The sequence below is a fragment of the Notamacropus eugenii genome, chromosome 1 (assembly GCF_028372415.1).
Source record: "Notamacropus eugenii isolate mMacEug1 chromosome 1, mMacEug1.pri_v2, whole genome shotgun sequence".
Lineage (NCBI taxonomy): Eukaryota > Metazoa > Chordata > Mammalia > Diprotodontia > Macropodidae > Notamacropus > Notamacropus eugenii.
Window position 1 is genome coordinate 761,203,815 of NC_092872.1, and position 13,696 is coordinate 761,217,510.

The window sequence follows — 13,696 nt, forward strand, 5'->3', positions numbered from 1 at the left end:
CTGGAGCAGGGCCTTGAAGGATGAGTTGGGTTTTGGTAGGTGGAGGAGCTAGGGGAGGACAGTTCTGAGCAGAGGAGGAGAGAAGGCAGATGGGAGAATGGGCACATGGAGGCTACTGGAGGGAGGTAGCTAGCCAGGCAGACTCCTAGACTCTCAGGTAAAAGCACCCTGGAGGTCATCTGGCCCAGCATTCCCATTGTACAAAAGGAATGTCTGGCTGAGGAGCTGGTCTCTTCCCACTCCCCCAGACAATAAGGAACTCCTAGGGCAGCTCAGTGGTGCAGTGGATAGAGCACCAGCCTTGGAGTCAGGAGGACCTGAATTCAAATCTGGCCTCAGACACTTACTAGCCATGTGACCCTGGGCAAGTCATTTCACCTTGGGGGTTTCTGAAGGATTTTGAATGACGGAATGAGGAGATGAGACTTGTGGCTTAGGGTGTTCATCTTGGCAGCTTGTGGAGGATGAATAGAGCAGGGAAAGACTGGAGAGACCAGTTAGGAGATGTGTACAAAATCCAGGTGAGAGACCATGAGGGTCAGTCCTGTACTGTTTTTGTGGTTTGTCCTTCCTTCTCAAAGAAGACCATGACATCAGGAAGGTGATGCCATAACTTGCAAGTGAATTGGACTTAACTGAGGCAGGGCTGAGCAGTCACCAGCCTCACTCTCTCCTCCAGAGCCGTCTGGGTCCAGTGACCGCAAAAAGATCAGGATGACTGGAGATGGCCCAGGATTCTGTGGGGGGTCTTGGCCTTTTTAAGTGAAGGTCTTTACTTTTAGTTAAGGTTCTCAGTTTGAGAGGCAAGCCCATCCAGTGATTAAGGCTAGGTAAGAAACAAGGCAAAAAATGGTCTCTTTTATGTAGTCCAAAAAAATCAATGGGAGGGGGAGCCCCAAAAAACAGGTGCTATTTACATTCACTCTGAGCCATCGGGGCCCCAACAATGACCAGGTGGGGTGTAGTCTGAGACCTACTGTTGGCCAGTGAATGAGAGCCCAGTGATTTGGTTTGAAGGCAAGGTCCTTAAGAAAGAAGTCTCATGCATTAACCCCAAGATGCCTTGTGAGGTTAAAGAGATCATAATTTCCATTCCTTTGGGCAGAGCACCCACAGGTAAGGGCACTATATCTATGTGGATGGGAGAGACCAGAGGAGAGGAGAGGCTCTTATTTGTCCTTCATTCTCAAAGAGGACCATGGTATCAGGAAGGTGATGTCACACTAGAAAGAAAGAGAAGGTCACATTCAAACCCTGATTCCAGGAGGACTGATAAGACTTGGTTACTGGGTGGGGGAGGTGAAAGAAAACTAGGCTATGGACAGAAGTCCCACCACATCTTAGCCTCTGGCCATTTGCTACAATATCAATGGATTAACCTGCCCTGGGGCAGCCTGGTCTCCCTCCCTCCCTCCTCCTAGACCTGGTATCTCCCACTTGTTTGGGGGAAAACCTCCAAGATGGGTGCCTTAGACTCCCAGGAAAGAGGGTTTGGGCCACATCCTCACCTGGCCCAGAGACCTGCAGGCAAATATTTGCTTTTCTGTGCTGTGGATGCCAGGCAAAGGTAGGTACTGCTGTCCTGCTCCTCTCCTCCACTCCCTCATTCCCACTCCTCCACTGCAGAGTTTTTCCCAGCTCATTCAAATTGCAAGTGCAAGGATACCTTTGAGCTAAAAAATAAAAAGGTCCAACTCCACACCCCAGGCACCCTTGAGAAATGGGAAAAGATGCAAGAGAGCCCTACCTCAAGCATCCCATAAACCCAGGGATGCTCTGGTGGGCTTGGCTATAGGGGAAAGATCATCCCCAGCTGATGCCAGATGCCCCTGCCATGCTCGCCCATGAGCCACGCTGGCTTTGCATCATCCCTAGTCCCCATTGCATCCTCACACCATGTTTGACCAAGTACCCAATCCATTGCAATCATACCCATTTGGTGAGAGAAATGCTGCCACGTTGAGTGGGGAGTAGCTGTGGGCTCAACTATCCATGAAAATGAACACCTCTGTGTTTCTGATTTATCTGTGTGGAAACCTTGTTTATTTTTTAATCTTTTCAAATTTAAGTGGTTTGTTGTTGTTCTGCTTTTTAAAAGTGATGGTTCTGGGGGGTCTCTCACCTCCCTGGCTCCTCCTGTTGCTGCTTGTCTGACACCTTCTGTCTGTGACTCCTTTTGACCGTCAGTGTTGAGTCAGTCTTGCCAAGAAACAGTGTCCAGTATTTCCGATTCCTCGACTTCTTGACACCCCCCAATAAAAATCAGAAGCAAAGCCCCGCCCCCCCCATGCAGCCGCCGACCCCTTACCTTAATGGGACCTGGCCTGTCTGTCTTCTCTGTTCTGCAGAAATGTTGAAGGAGTTGAACCAGCAGCGGAAAACGAAAGAGTTCACAGACCTGAAAATTATTGTTGACGGCAAAGTGTTTGAAGTCCACCAAAATGTGGTAGCTTCCTGCAGCTTGTATCTCAAGGACCTGATCAAAAGGTTTGCTCCCCTCCAGCCGCGATCTGGTCTACTCCTCTGTAGGACGCATTGTGTGGCTTTTCTCCCCCCTCTCTTGCAGGTCCCGAAGAGTGACTCTCCTCTCCCAGAGCCAGCAGCCACGCTGTCCGCCTCCTCAGCGGGGGCCCTACCCTGCCTCCAATCCATCCCTTCCCAGCATCTCCCATCACTCAGACTCAGATTCAGACATTGACAGGCAGCTGTTTGCACTCTGCCTAATCCAGCTGAAGGCAAGCACTTCACTGCCCAAAGCAACTCAAGTCTCAAGAATAGAAGGGGCACTGTCTTCACTCCCAAGGGACTACATCACACTCACCCATACCTCCTCCCACCTCCCTCAGGGCACTGTTCATCCCATGAGCCAGGTCCCAAGGAGTGGGATGGCTTTGTCCCTAGGCCCAGCCTGGGAGTCAGAGGATTGGCACCAAGGTCTCCCCACCACCACCCACTCCATTGAGCATTAGGACACAGGACAGCTGCACCCCTTGAGCATCAGTCACCCTCATTTGGTGCCACCTGCTCTTCCTCTGCCTCCTGCCCCATCCTCTGATAGTTCTAGCAGACTGATCCTCTTGCGTGCATGCAAACAGTTTTTATCCACCCTAATTGACTTCTGAATTCCTGCCCTTCCAGTCCTGGCAGAGGATTGTAGGAAGCCACTATTTGGGGCCCTCCTGGAAAGTGAGAGTAGTGGGGAGCCCGGACCCACCAGTCCCCTTGACCCGACGTCAACACATTAATGCCACTGGACGTTTGCCTTGCAGCTCCCTTCCCGCAGACGCCGGGCCCAGAACACACTGCCAGTCTCCAGCTAACGCCCCAGTGACTGCCTTTTATTTCAGGACAGCGCGTTGGCCAGTGTCTCCTTTCTACACGGTTGTGTCCTGAGCTAAGCTCTACATTCCTGTTTCTTGTGGATATATGTGACTTTCCTTTAATGTCATCCTGCCATGGCATTATCCACATTTCAGAAGGGGGCTGAGCTGGCCCAACCCCAAGAAGGGCTGGACTATTTCTTTCTAATGTCTGACTGGGAAGAGAAACTCTGGTGCTGGGCCTTCTCTCCTCCCCTCCTTATCCCCTCCCTCCACTCTTCCCCTTCAGCCAACATTTATCCAGTTCCTACTGTGTGCAAGGTTGTGCTTGGCCCTGGGGAGACATAGGCAGCAGTGAACTAGTCTTTGCCCTCCAGAGGGTGCATTCATGTACAAAGACGAGTGGATGCTGGGTAATTTGAGGAGGGAGAAAGCATGCATTCTCCCTAAGGTCCCTAACCTAATTGGAAGGAAGGAAGGAAGGAAGGAAGGAAGGAAGGAAGGAAGGAAGGAAGGAAGGAAGGGAGGAAGGAAGGAAGGAAAAAGGAGGAGGGAAGGAAGGGAGGAGGGAGGGAGGGAAGAAAGGAAAGAAGGAAGGGAGAGAAGAAAGACTCTTTTAAGTGCTTACCTTGTACTAGGTCCTATGCTGAGCACTAGAAAGGACAGCTGGATCCAGACTGTGGAGGACTCTAAGGACCAAAGAAAGCAGTCCATATTTGAACTTGGAGGCAGCAGGGATCCCCTACAGCACCTTGAGTCAAGTAATGACTTTGTCAGAACCAGACCTTAGAAAGACTCAATCTGCAGCTCTGTGGAGGATGCCCTGGAGGAGGCAGGAGATTATTAGAGCAGCCTGGATGAAGGGTGGTGAGGGTGATGGGCTGATCGAGGCTGGTGGCCCTAGGAGTGGAGAGAAGATGTCAGATACAAAAGTCACTCTGGAGGTCAGGTCAGCAAGACTGGACAAAGGCCTGGACAGGAGAGATGAGGGAGAAGAAAGAGATGAGGATGACTCCAAGGCTGTGAGATGATGGTACTCACAAGAGAAAAGGAGAATCTTGGAAGCCAGTGGTCCAGGGAAGATGGTAATAAATTCTGCTTTGGATAAGAGCCCTGGAGTGGAGGAGCCACCAGGACCTCCCGCCAGGATTGCCCTCCTCTCTGGTCTCCTCCATCTCCTTGGGCTTATTTCCTGCTGTCCATCCTCACCTCCCTTGGCTCCTTTCTCCCTGACTCCTCTCCCTCTACCTTCCTCAAAGACCATGTTTCCACAATCTAGGTAATCTCCCATCTGCCCCTTCCCTCCAACAATGCCTGGAACCTTCCTAGAGCCAGGTAAGAGAGATAGGACTTGATCTAATGGACACTGTCCATTCAAGAACCCAGAAGTGATGTGCTGGGAGTGGTATCTAGCCAGATGAGTCTGGAGAGAGAGTGGAGGCAAGGATACCATACTTTCTTTAAGGAGATCAGACCAGAGGGATGGGGTGGAGCTGGTCTTGGAGGACACATCACCTCTGCTCCATGGGCTTTCCAGTTCTTCTTGAGGGACCGCCCAGTGACCTACAGGGTCCTTTCCAGCTGTGACAGGCTCTGATTTCAGAGGCTGGCAGGAGCCCCTTAAAAGGGAAGTGGAGCCACAAAAGGCATTTCTAGGGCAATGCTCTGATTCAGAGGCTGCCTTTGCTAGGAGAGCAGTTGGATCAAATTGGAGGACCAGTGGGCCCAGAGCTCTGGCAGACATTTCTTCCAGAAGCCCCAGTCAACTACCTTTCTTGCTGATCGAGTGAGTCCCAAGTCTCCCAGGATGACCCTCCCAAAGCCACTAGTCCCCTCCTCATCCCTATGTGCTTGGGATCCAAGGACTCTTTTTCCCCCTGAAGACCTGAAGAGACCTGAGGACATGGGGCAGGGGCAGGGGGACTTCTCCTGCTAGCTCCACCAAGATGGTCTTGGGGATGAGCTGTGTTGCTGCTCCCAGAGGTCAGAGGAGCCCAGCACAATCTGGGCTGGAGCAGCCAGGGAAGGCTTCCTAGGGAGGCTAGAGGAGGGCATTTCAGGCAGAAGGAACTGTGTGAATAAACACGAAGCAGAGTTGGGTGTGAACTGACTGTGGCAGGGGCAGGGAGCAAGATGGCCTGACTAGAGCAGAGAGTGTGAGCTAGGAGGAGCCAAAGGCTGGGCACCAGAACCAGAGGCTTCCTGGGAAGTCCCTAGAGCTAGACCATGGAGCTCAGACCCATCCCTGAAGAGAGACCTCAGCGCCTGTCCCTGGGGCTAGAACGTGAAGCTTGACCCCCATCTCTGGAACTAGAACATGGAGCTCAGTTCCATCCTGGGGATAGATCATGGAACTCAATTCCTGTCCCTGGAGCTAGAATGTAGAATTTATTCCCATCACTGGAACCAAACCGTGGAGCTTGGCCCCCATTCCTGGAACTAGAACATGGAGCTTGGCCCCATCCTGGAGATAGACTATGGAGCTTGGTCCCCATCCCTGGAGCTAGAACGTGGAGCTCAATCCAATCCTGGAGCTAGACCATAGAGCTTGGCCCCCATCTCTGGAGCTAGAATGCAGACCTCAGTTCCATCCTGGGGATAGACCATGGAACTCAATTCCCATCCCTGGAGCTAGAATGGAGAGCTTATTCCCATCACTGGAACCAAACCGTGGAGCTTAGCCACCATCCCTGAAGCTAGAACATGGAGCTTGACCCCATCCTTGAGATAGACAATGGAGCTTGACCCCCATCTCTGGAACTAGAACATGGAGCTCAATCCCACCCTGGAGCTAGAACATGGAGTTTGGTCCCATACTGAAGCTAGAATGTGGAGCTGGTCCCATCCTAGAGACAGAGCTTAATCTCCATCCCTGGAACTAGAATGTGGAGCCTGGTCCCATCCCTGGAGCTAGACCATGGAATTCGACCCCATGGAACTTGGCCCCATTCTAGAGATAGGCCATGGAGCTTGGCCCCATCCCTGGAGCTAGACCATGGAGTTTGCTGGGCAGACAGTCCCCAGGACTGAGCTCCAAGCAAGCCCCACCCTGGAGGCAAAACCTTGCCATGAGATGCAGGTCTCGATGAGGCCCAGGTCATGCACACTCTTTCTTTGTTTGAGGTCTCCAAGGTTTGGGGTCATCCCCTTGTTCAGCCAAGTGAGCTGGCACAGTGCCCAGTTTATGGGGACACTCTGGCCCTGCCTGGAGAGACAGGTCATTGTGGATGCTTGTGCCCACTGGAACCCAGGACCCAAGTCAGAATTACTGAACACTTCTGAGCACCATAAGGGATGTGGAAGAAGGACGTCAGTGGTTTGGACCTAGTAAACAATGAAAGAGTCCTGGAGGCCTCAGCTTTTCTAGACAAGGCACCCTGAGGTTACTTGAGGGGGCTGGGCTCCCATCCAGGTAGATGAGGCACCAAGCTGCCCCTGCCAGGAGGTCAGGCAGCTCAGCTTTCTGCTGGAAGCATTAAGGGGCAGCTGCCTGGGTCTTCCTTGCAGCCTCAGAGAAGCTGCTTTCAGGGTCTCAAGGAGTCTGTCCTCTGCTCTGGGGCTCATTCAGACTCCTGGACCTGAGGGAAGGAATAACCAGGAAAAACCAGAAGCTCCAAAGGAGGTAGACGAGAGCAGAACCCAGCCTGGGTGTTGGTAAGAGGAGGAGAAAAACAAGAAGAGCCAAGGACCAGAAGAGGACGAGCCACTGTGCCCCTGAAGACGACCAGTGAGGTCGATGACAGTACCTCAGGAGAAAGTGAGGCTCCAGCCTCTCCAGAGTGAGAAGCATGGGATGGTTGTAGGCCCACCCAGGAGGAAGGCCATGGCAGGCCCCTGTGCCCAGCATGGGTGTGCCAGGCCGCCCTTTGCAGTCACCCCTGGGGGCAGGACCAGGAGCCCCAGGCTGCACTCAGAGTTTACCAGAGAGCCAGGAAACCAAGCAGCCTGCCTTTATAGGTCAGGAAACTGAGACCTCAATTTCTGCTCAGGTTTCCCCTTCCAAGGGTCTATCCCCTTGATAGATCTCTGGCCCAGGGCCCTGCCTAGAGTTGGGTCATGTCCTGCACTGACCCTCTTGGCTTGGAATTCAGAGACAGAGACAGAAGTCCTATTCCCTGCCATGGGGAGTGGCCTGAGCCCACCGGATGGCCCGTCATTTGAACTCATTGAACTTGGAAGCACCAGACCTGGAAGCCAACAGAAGAGCCAGTTCCACACCACAAACACCCCCCACTCATGTAGGCTGCTGTGTCCCTGTTGTACTCAACCTGAACTGGGCCACCAGCACCCTGACAGACCCCAGACACTCTCTGCCTTCCTGGGATCTCTGAGCTGTGCTGCAGAGAGATCCACACACAGAGAGGGGATGTCAAGGCATGCCATGGAATGGAGTCCTCTGTCACCTTGGCCTCCTGCTGTTTTTCCTATGGAGCAGTGTGGAACCCAGAGGCCCTGCTGGGCTCTTGGTGAGACTTCCTTCACTGCCCACTTCCTCTGATACTTGCCCTACTCCCAATAGGCCCCTTCACAATCTAAGGCCCCATCAGCTTCTCCAAGAGGTGCCCCAGCTAAGCAGTTAGATGAAAGCTGGTGGTGCCTATGTGACTGTGACTTCAAGTTCACTCATCAACCCCTTCCATGGTCACAGCTCCCCCTGCCATTGTGGGCTGTCTCCACACACCTCTAAGCTGACCTCTATACGCTTACATGTGCTTCCCAGGGCTGAGCCTCCAGTGACCAGAGGGCACTCAGCACCTCCCTGGCTGGACAGCGCTTCCTTGTTCAGAAGCTTTCCGCTCCCAGAATCTGCCTGATTGCCCTCCACTCCATCTGCCTGGTCCAAGCAGATGTGGGGGAGGCAGGGGGAAGGAAGGGAGGATGCGTGTGTTTGGTGTGCAGCCCTTTGTAGCCCTGGAGTCCATCCCTCACCCTGCCCCCATGGGGTCTCCTCTCCTAGACACTCTCCAGCTTACTCTCTAACATGAGGTGTTCCAGATCTGTGCTTTGGACAGCCTCACACCCCTGGAGCTTGGGTCATCCGAGTCACTGATAAAGCCATAGATGAGCCCGGTGGCCCTCCCTGGAGACCATCATCCAGACTGGCATCAATGCCTCTGCCAGGACTCGTTGGACCTGTTCTTTCAGCCATTTCTGCATCAGGCTTGAGGCGCCGCCATCCCGCTCACCTCTCCATTCTGTTCCTGAGGTGGCCATGCCTTAGGGAGGCTCCAAGTCTCAGTTTCCTCCTGTGTAGAATGAGGACCTTAAATGTTCTAAACCCTGTGATCCTAACCCAGGAATTCCGTGTCCATGGAAGGACCCTGAAAAACAAACGCTGTAAAAAAGCTACTGAGGTCGGTATGACTTGACCAGTGGATAACATGAACCTGTTCTGGTCAATGTAGCACACTAAAGTTTGCTGAGTCCTTTCCAATTATCATTTCAATAATCCTGGAAAGTAGGTGCATCTGTTGTTTTCATTTTACAGATAAGGAAACTGAGGCAGCAGGCATGTGACTTGCCCAAGGTCACACAGCAAGGATGGGTCTGAGGCTAGATTTGAACTTCCTGATGCCAGGTCCAGTACTCTAGGCACTGTGGCACCATCTAGCTGCCTCAGTGCCAGCTCTCTGTTGTTCACTGCTTCCTTTTCAAGAAGTTCACTAACTACCCCTTTAATAACATGCTCTAGATGTTTGTTCAGGGAAATCAATGCAATCTCACTTTAGTTCTTTCCCCTTTTTTTGCAAATGGCGTCACCTTTCCTTCTCCCTTCCTGCTCTCCCCAGTTTTTCCTGTAGTCTTCCAGAGAGAGAAGCAGATACCCAGAAGAGCACAGTGCCCTGGCTCCAGCCCCTCCTCTGGCACTCAGTCCACCTCCCTGGGCCTCCGTCTCTCTCTTGGGGGCTGACCAGCTCTAGATTTGGGAGGCTGTCATCTTCTGGGTGGGGTTCACCTGGACCCAGTGTAGTAGATTCACTGAAGGCCATCGGGCACTTCCCTCCCTTTGTTTACCTTGGGTCTCTGAGCAGAAATTAAGGTTATGGGGAACAAATCTGGGACTTGGACAGAATAAGTCATTTCATGAGGGTGAGTTTCTCCATTCTAGAGCTGCTCCGTCGATTCCTTCCATCTTTTCCGTTCTGTGATTGTAACTCTTTGGTCCCTGGTGGTGACAGATCCTTTGGGGAAAGCACCATGGACTCACAGTGTGACTAGGGCACATGGTCGGAGACAGTCACCTTGAGGAAGCCATTGCAGCCCTGGGATGTGGAGAGGCCTGGAAGTGGGGGCAGAGGGGGGATGCCCAGAGAGCTAAGAGGGAACTTCCAACCCTTCCTCCTTCTCAGGCTGCAGAAGCTACATGAGAAGGAGGCCTTGGGACAGGAGCTGGGGACAGTCACTGTTTTTTGCCATAGAATGATCCAGACCCTGAACTCTGTCCAAATCAATGGTCTGGCCTCCAGAGCTCCCAAAGAGCCACTGTAATGGTGGAACTTCAGGCAGTGTGGCAGGACTGGGGATGTCTCTGGCCTCCTTCATCTAAAATCATGGCACATCAGAGCTGGAAAAGACCTGAAAAACTGTCTAGCCAAAACCCTCACACTTTACAGGAGAGAGGCCTGATGCCCAGGGAGGAAAGAACAGTCAAGTCACTGGCTGACCCTGGACTCCTGACACCACCCTGGAAGTCTGTCCCAGCAGCCAGCTGGGCCACAGGTGGCGAGGGCCAGACAGGGTAGTCGGGCAGAGTGGGAGCCTCTGAGACTGCAGCGTGGCCTGAGATAGGGGGCGCCAAGGGTCAAAACTGGACCCCACCTTTGCCCAGCTATGTGGCTAGCCCAGTCCCTGCCCCTGCCTGGGCCTGGGGTTCCTCACCCTGCCGAGAGGGCAGAGAAGGCTGTCTGGCCAGGCTCAACCTGACGGCTTCTGAGGGGGCGGGGACTGGGCCTGTTTTTCCTGAAGACTCAGAAGTTTCCTAACCCCTCATCTTTGCTTCCTCCTGCGGCCAGCGGGCTCATCATCGACGTCACTGGTCCGGTTGGGGCTGGGCTTTTCTTTTTGTCTCTGTCTTTCAGGTCCTCTCTAGGGTTGGTGCTGGTGCCTGCTAGGCCCCCACGGGCGGCACGCCCTCTGTCCCGCTGTCTGTCCCTCGAACCCTGACAGACTTCCCTTCCCCCCCATCCCCACGTGCCCCCTCTCCCAGCATCCCCCCCAGGTTCACCAGCACGAGCTCACACACAGGCCCCGGCGCTGCCCCGAGCCCCCAGGCGAGGCCCCGCGGGATGGATGGCTGCTGGCTGCCTGTGGCGGAGGGAGAGGGTCGCTCCCCCTGCCCCTCCTGGCTCTAACCATTCTGTCCGTCTATCTCGTCTCGTCTTCCGTTTCCAAGCAATATCATGACCGGCTTCCTTTGCTGTGCCCAACAGGGAACAATACGTTTGGGGGCCGGGCCGGGGAGGAGGGTCTGGGCAGCCCGCGGCCTCTCCCGTCCTTGCCCCGCTCCTGCCCCTCTTCTGCCCCACCCCCGTCCCCCGCCTCTCCTGCTCCCCCCCTCCCTCTTGCGCCCCCCACCCCGGCCTCTCCTGTTTCTCCGAAGCCTCTCCTGCCCTCCCTTTGTCCCATCCTCCCCCACCCCCAGCCTCTCCTGCCCTCTCGGCCTCTCCTGCCCCCCCCCAGCCTCTCCTGCCCCCCTCTCCTTCCTCCTTCCTCCCCCTGTCCTGCCCCCCCGGCCTCTCCTGCCCCCCCCCCGGCCTCTCCTGCCCCCTCAGCCTCTCCTGCTCCCCCCCTCCCTCTTGCGCCCCCCACCCCGGCCTCTCCTGTTTCTCCGAAGCCTCTCCTGCCCTCCCTTTGTCTCATCCTCCCCCACCCCCAGCCTCTCCTGCCCTCTCGGCCTCTCCTGCCCGCCCACCTCCCCTGCTCCCCATTGCCTCCCAGTCGCATCCTGGGAAGGCAGCGCTCAGTGAGGGGCCGCTGCCCTGCCCGAGGCTTCCTGCCCAGCCCTGGCGGCGGGTCCCAAAGTGTATTGTCTCCCTGGGGAGCCAACCTGCCCCTCATCTCCATCCGTGTGACTCATCCTCTTTGGTTCGCCCCCTTTTTTGCATGAAAAGCAGACTAGCACCCAGCAGGGCTTTCTGTCGCCCCTCGGGCTCCCTTCGGGTCACGCTCTTCTCTTGCAGATGCGGAGCTGGGGCCCCCGGGGTCAGGTGTGCCCCGCTTTCTGATCCCCCAAAGAGAAGCACGTGACTGAGGCTGGAAGGGAAGGAAGCGAGGCCTCACCCTGCTGGGGAGCGGGGGGCCGGCGGGGCCGGGGGCTGAGAAGGCTCTGGTCTGCTGTGCCTAGGTCCCCCAGGGAGCGCGACAGCCGAGACAAGCTGGAGCTCAGCCTGCCGGACCTGCGAGCGGACGTCCTGGAGCTGCTGCTGGAGTTCGTCTACACTGGCTCGCTGACCATCGACGCGGCCAATGCCAAGACGCTGCTGGAGGCGGCCAGCAAGTTCCAGTTCCACACCTTCTGCAAAGTCTGCGTGTCCTTCCTCGGTGAGCTGTCCGCTAGGCCACCGGGGAGGCAGGGCATACCTGCAGCGTGACCGGGTGTGGACGCCACGGAGCATGTGACCTGTCCCCACCATCGACCAAATCCTTACCCTAACCTAGCCATACTGACCCCGCTGATCCCCTAACCCAACCAGACTGACCCCTCTGACCCCCCAACCCACAGACTGACCCCCTAACTCAGCCAGACTGAGCTATCTGACCCCCTAACCAGCCATAGACTGACCCTCTAACCCAGCTACAGACTGACCCCTAACCCAGACAGACTGACCCCTCTGATCCCCTAACCCAGCCACACTCTGACCCTCTAACCCAGACAGACTGACCCCTTCTAACCCCCAACCTAGCCATGGACCTTTCCTGACCCCTGAACCAGCCATAGATCCTTGGCCCAAACACAGACCAACCCCCACTCCTGATTCAGCCACAAGCTGGTATCCTGACCGTGTCTCTTGATTCCTTCAAAGTAAATCCAGGGCCAGCAGGACTGGACATTGAGACGCCCAGTTTTCCAGTCACTCCCACTCTGTTCCTTCTCTGCCAAGAGAGTGGAAGCTGAGCTGGAGGCCTTTGGTCAGTGCAGAGGCGTAGAGAGGGAGGGCATACCAAGTCAGTGGAGTGACCAGGTCCTGTTCTGCCCTGCAGAGAAGCAGCTGACCCCTGGGAACTGCCTGGGAGTGCTGGCCATGGCTGAGGCCATGCAGTGCAGCGAGCTGTACCACATGGCGAAGGCCTTCGCGCTACAGATCTTCCCGGAGGTGGCGACCCAGGAGGAGATTCTGAATATCTCCAAGGACGACTTCATCGCCTACGTGTCCAACGACAGCCTGAACACCAAGGCAGAAGAGCTCGTCTACGAGACTGTGATGAAATGGATCAAGAAGGACCCAGCGTCCAGGGCACAGGTGAGGCGGGGCGGGGGAGGGAGGGAGCATGTCAGTGTTCAGGTGTTGAGCTGGGAAGCTAACAGGCTACCCGCCTGAAGGGAAAGGGGGGAGGAGGAGAGAGGAGTGGGAGCAAAGGTTCCAGGACCACCAGCTGGACACTGAAGACCAGGTAGCAGCACAGCCTCGTCTTGCCATGGGCTCCCCATCAGGGCCAGCTCTGGTGGCAGAGGCTGGTAGAAGGACACGCAAGACCAAAGAGAGGCTGTTGGAGAAGATGCGGCCCCTGCAGACAAAGGAGCCAGACTAGGCAATGCCAGCAATGGTGCTGATGCTCATCCCTGGGCAATGCTCTTTGACCATGACCTGTATCTTAGTCACTGAATCATAGAACCGCTGGAACCCTTGGAGTACAACTTGCGGCGTGAGAGGGATTGCCAATGTACCCCCCAGCCCTCCTCTCAGAGCTCTCAGGGAGATGGTTCAGGAGCATTTCCCCAGCCCTGCCCCCACCCCCATTGTTCCTGGCTCTACTTCCCTGGCCAGAGATGAGCCTTGTGTCTCCCCTCAGTCTTCCATTCTGTAGCCCAAACAGCCCCAACTCATATGCTATGGACTCCAAGACCTTTCTCATGCCAGCTGCCCTTTCCTGGAGGCTCTGACTTTTTTGTGCCCTTCTTAACCTTGGACCCAGAACTGAGCAGGGTCCTCCTGGGCTAGTCTGACCAGGGCAGGGGGTTTCCCTATTCCTCCATGCTACATTTGCTTTTTTGTCAACTCCTATTGGGCTTGAGGTTCACAGAATCCTGGGGATGAGATTGTCCCCAAAATCAGGGATTAAGGGGAAAAGGAAGTCCGTGAACTAGGAAATGAATTCTAAGGGGGAGAGAATGATCAAAGGCAGGCAGAGCACTGAACCTGGAAGCAAGGAAGGCC

The 13,696-nt window shown here is 55.1% G+C and overlaps 1 protein-coding gene across 1 annotated transcript in view; it reads left to right on the forward strand.

The window, feature by feature from the left end:
- KLHL29 (kelch like family member 29) overlaps positions 1–13,696 on the forward strand; it is a 183,467-nt gene that overhangs the window by 151,520 nt on the left and 18,251 nt on the right. The window contains 3 exon segments of the mRNA XM_072650301.1: positions 2,349–2,487; positions 11,665–11,861; positions 12,522–12,781. Coding sequence (XP_072506402.1) covers positions 2,349–2,487; positions 11,665–11,861; positions 12,522–12,781 — 596 coding nt within the window.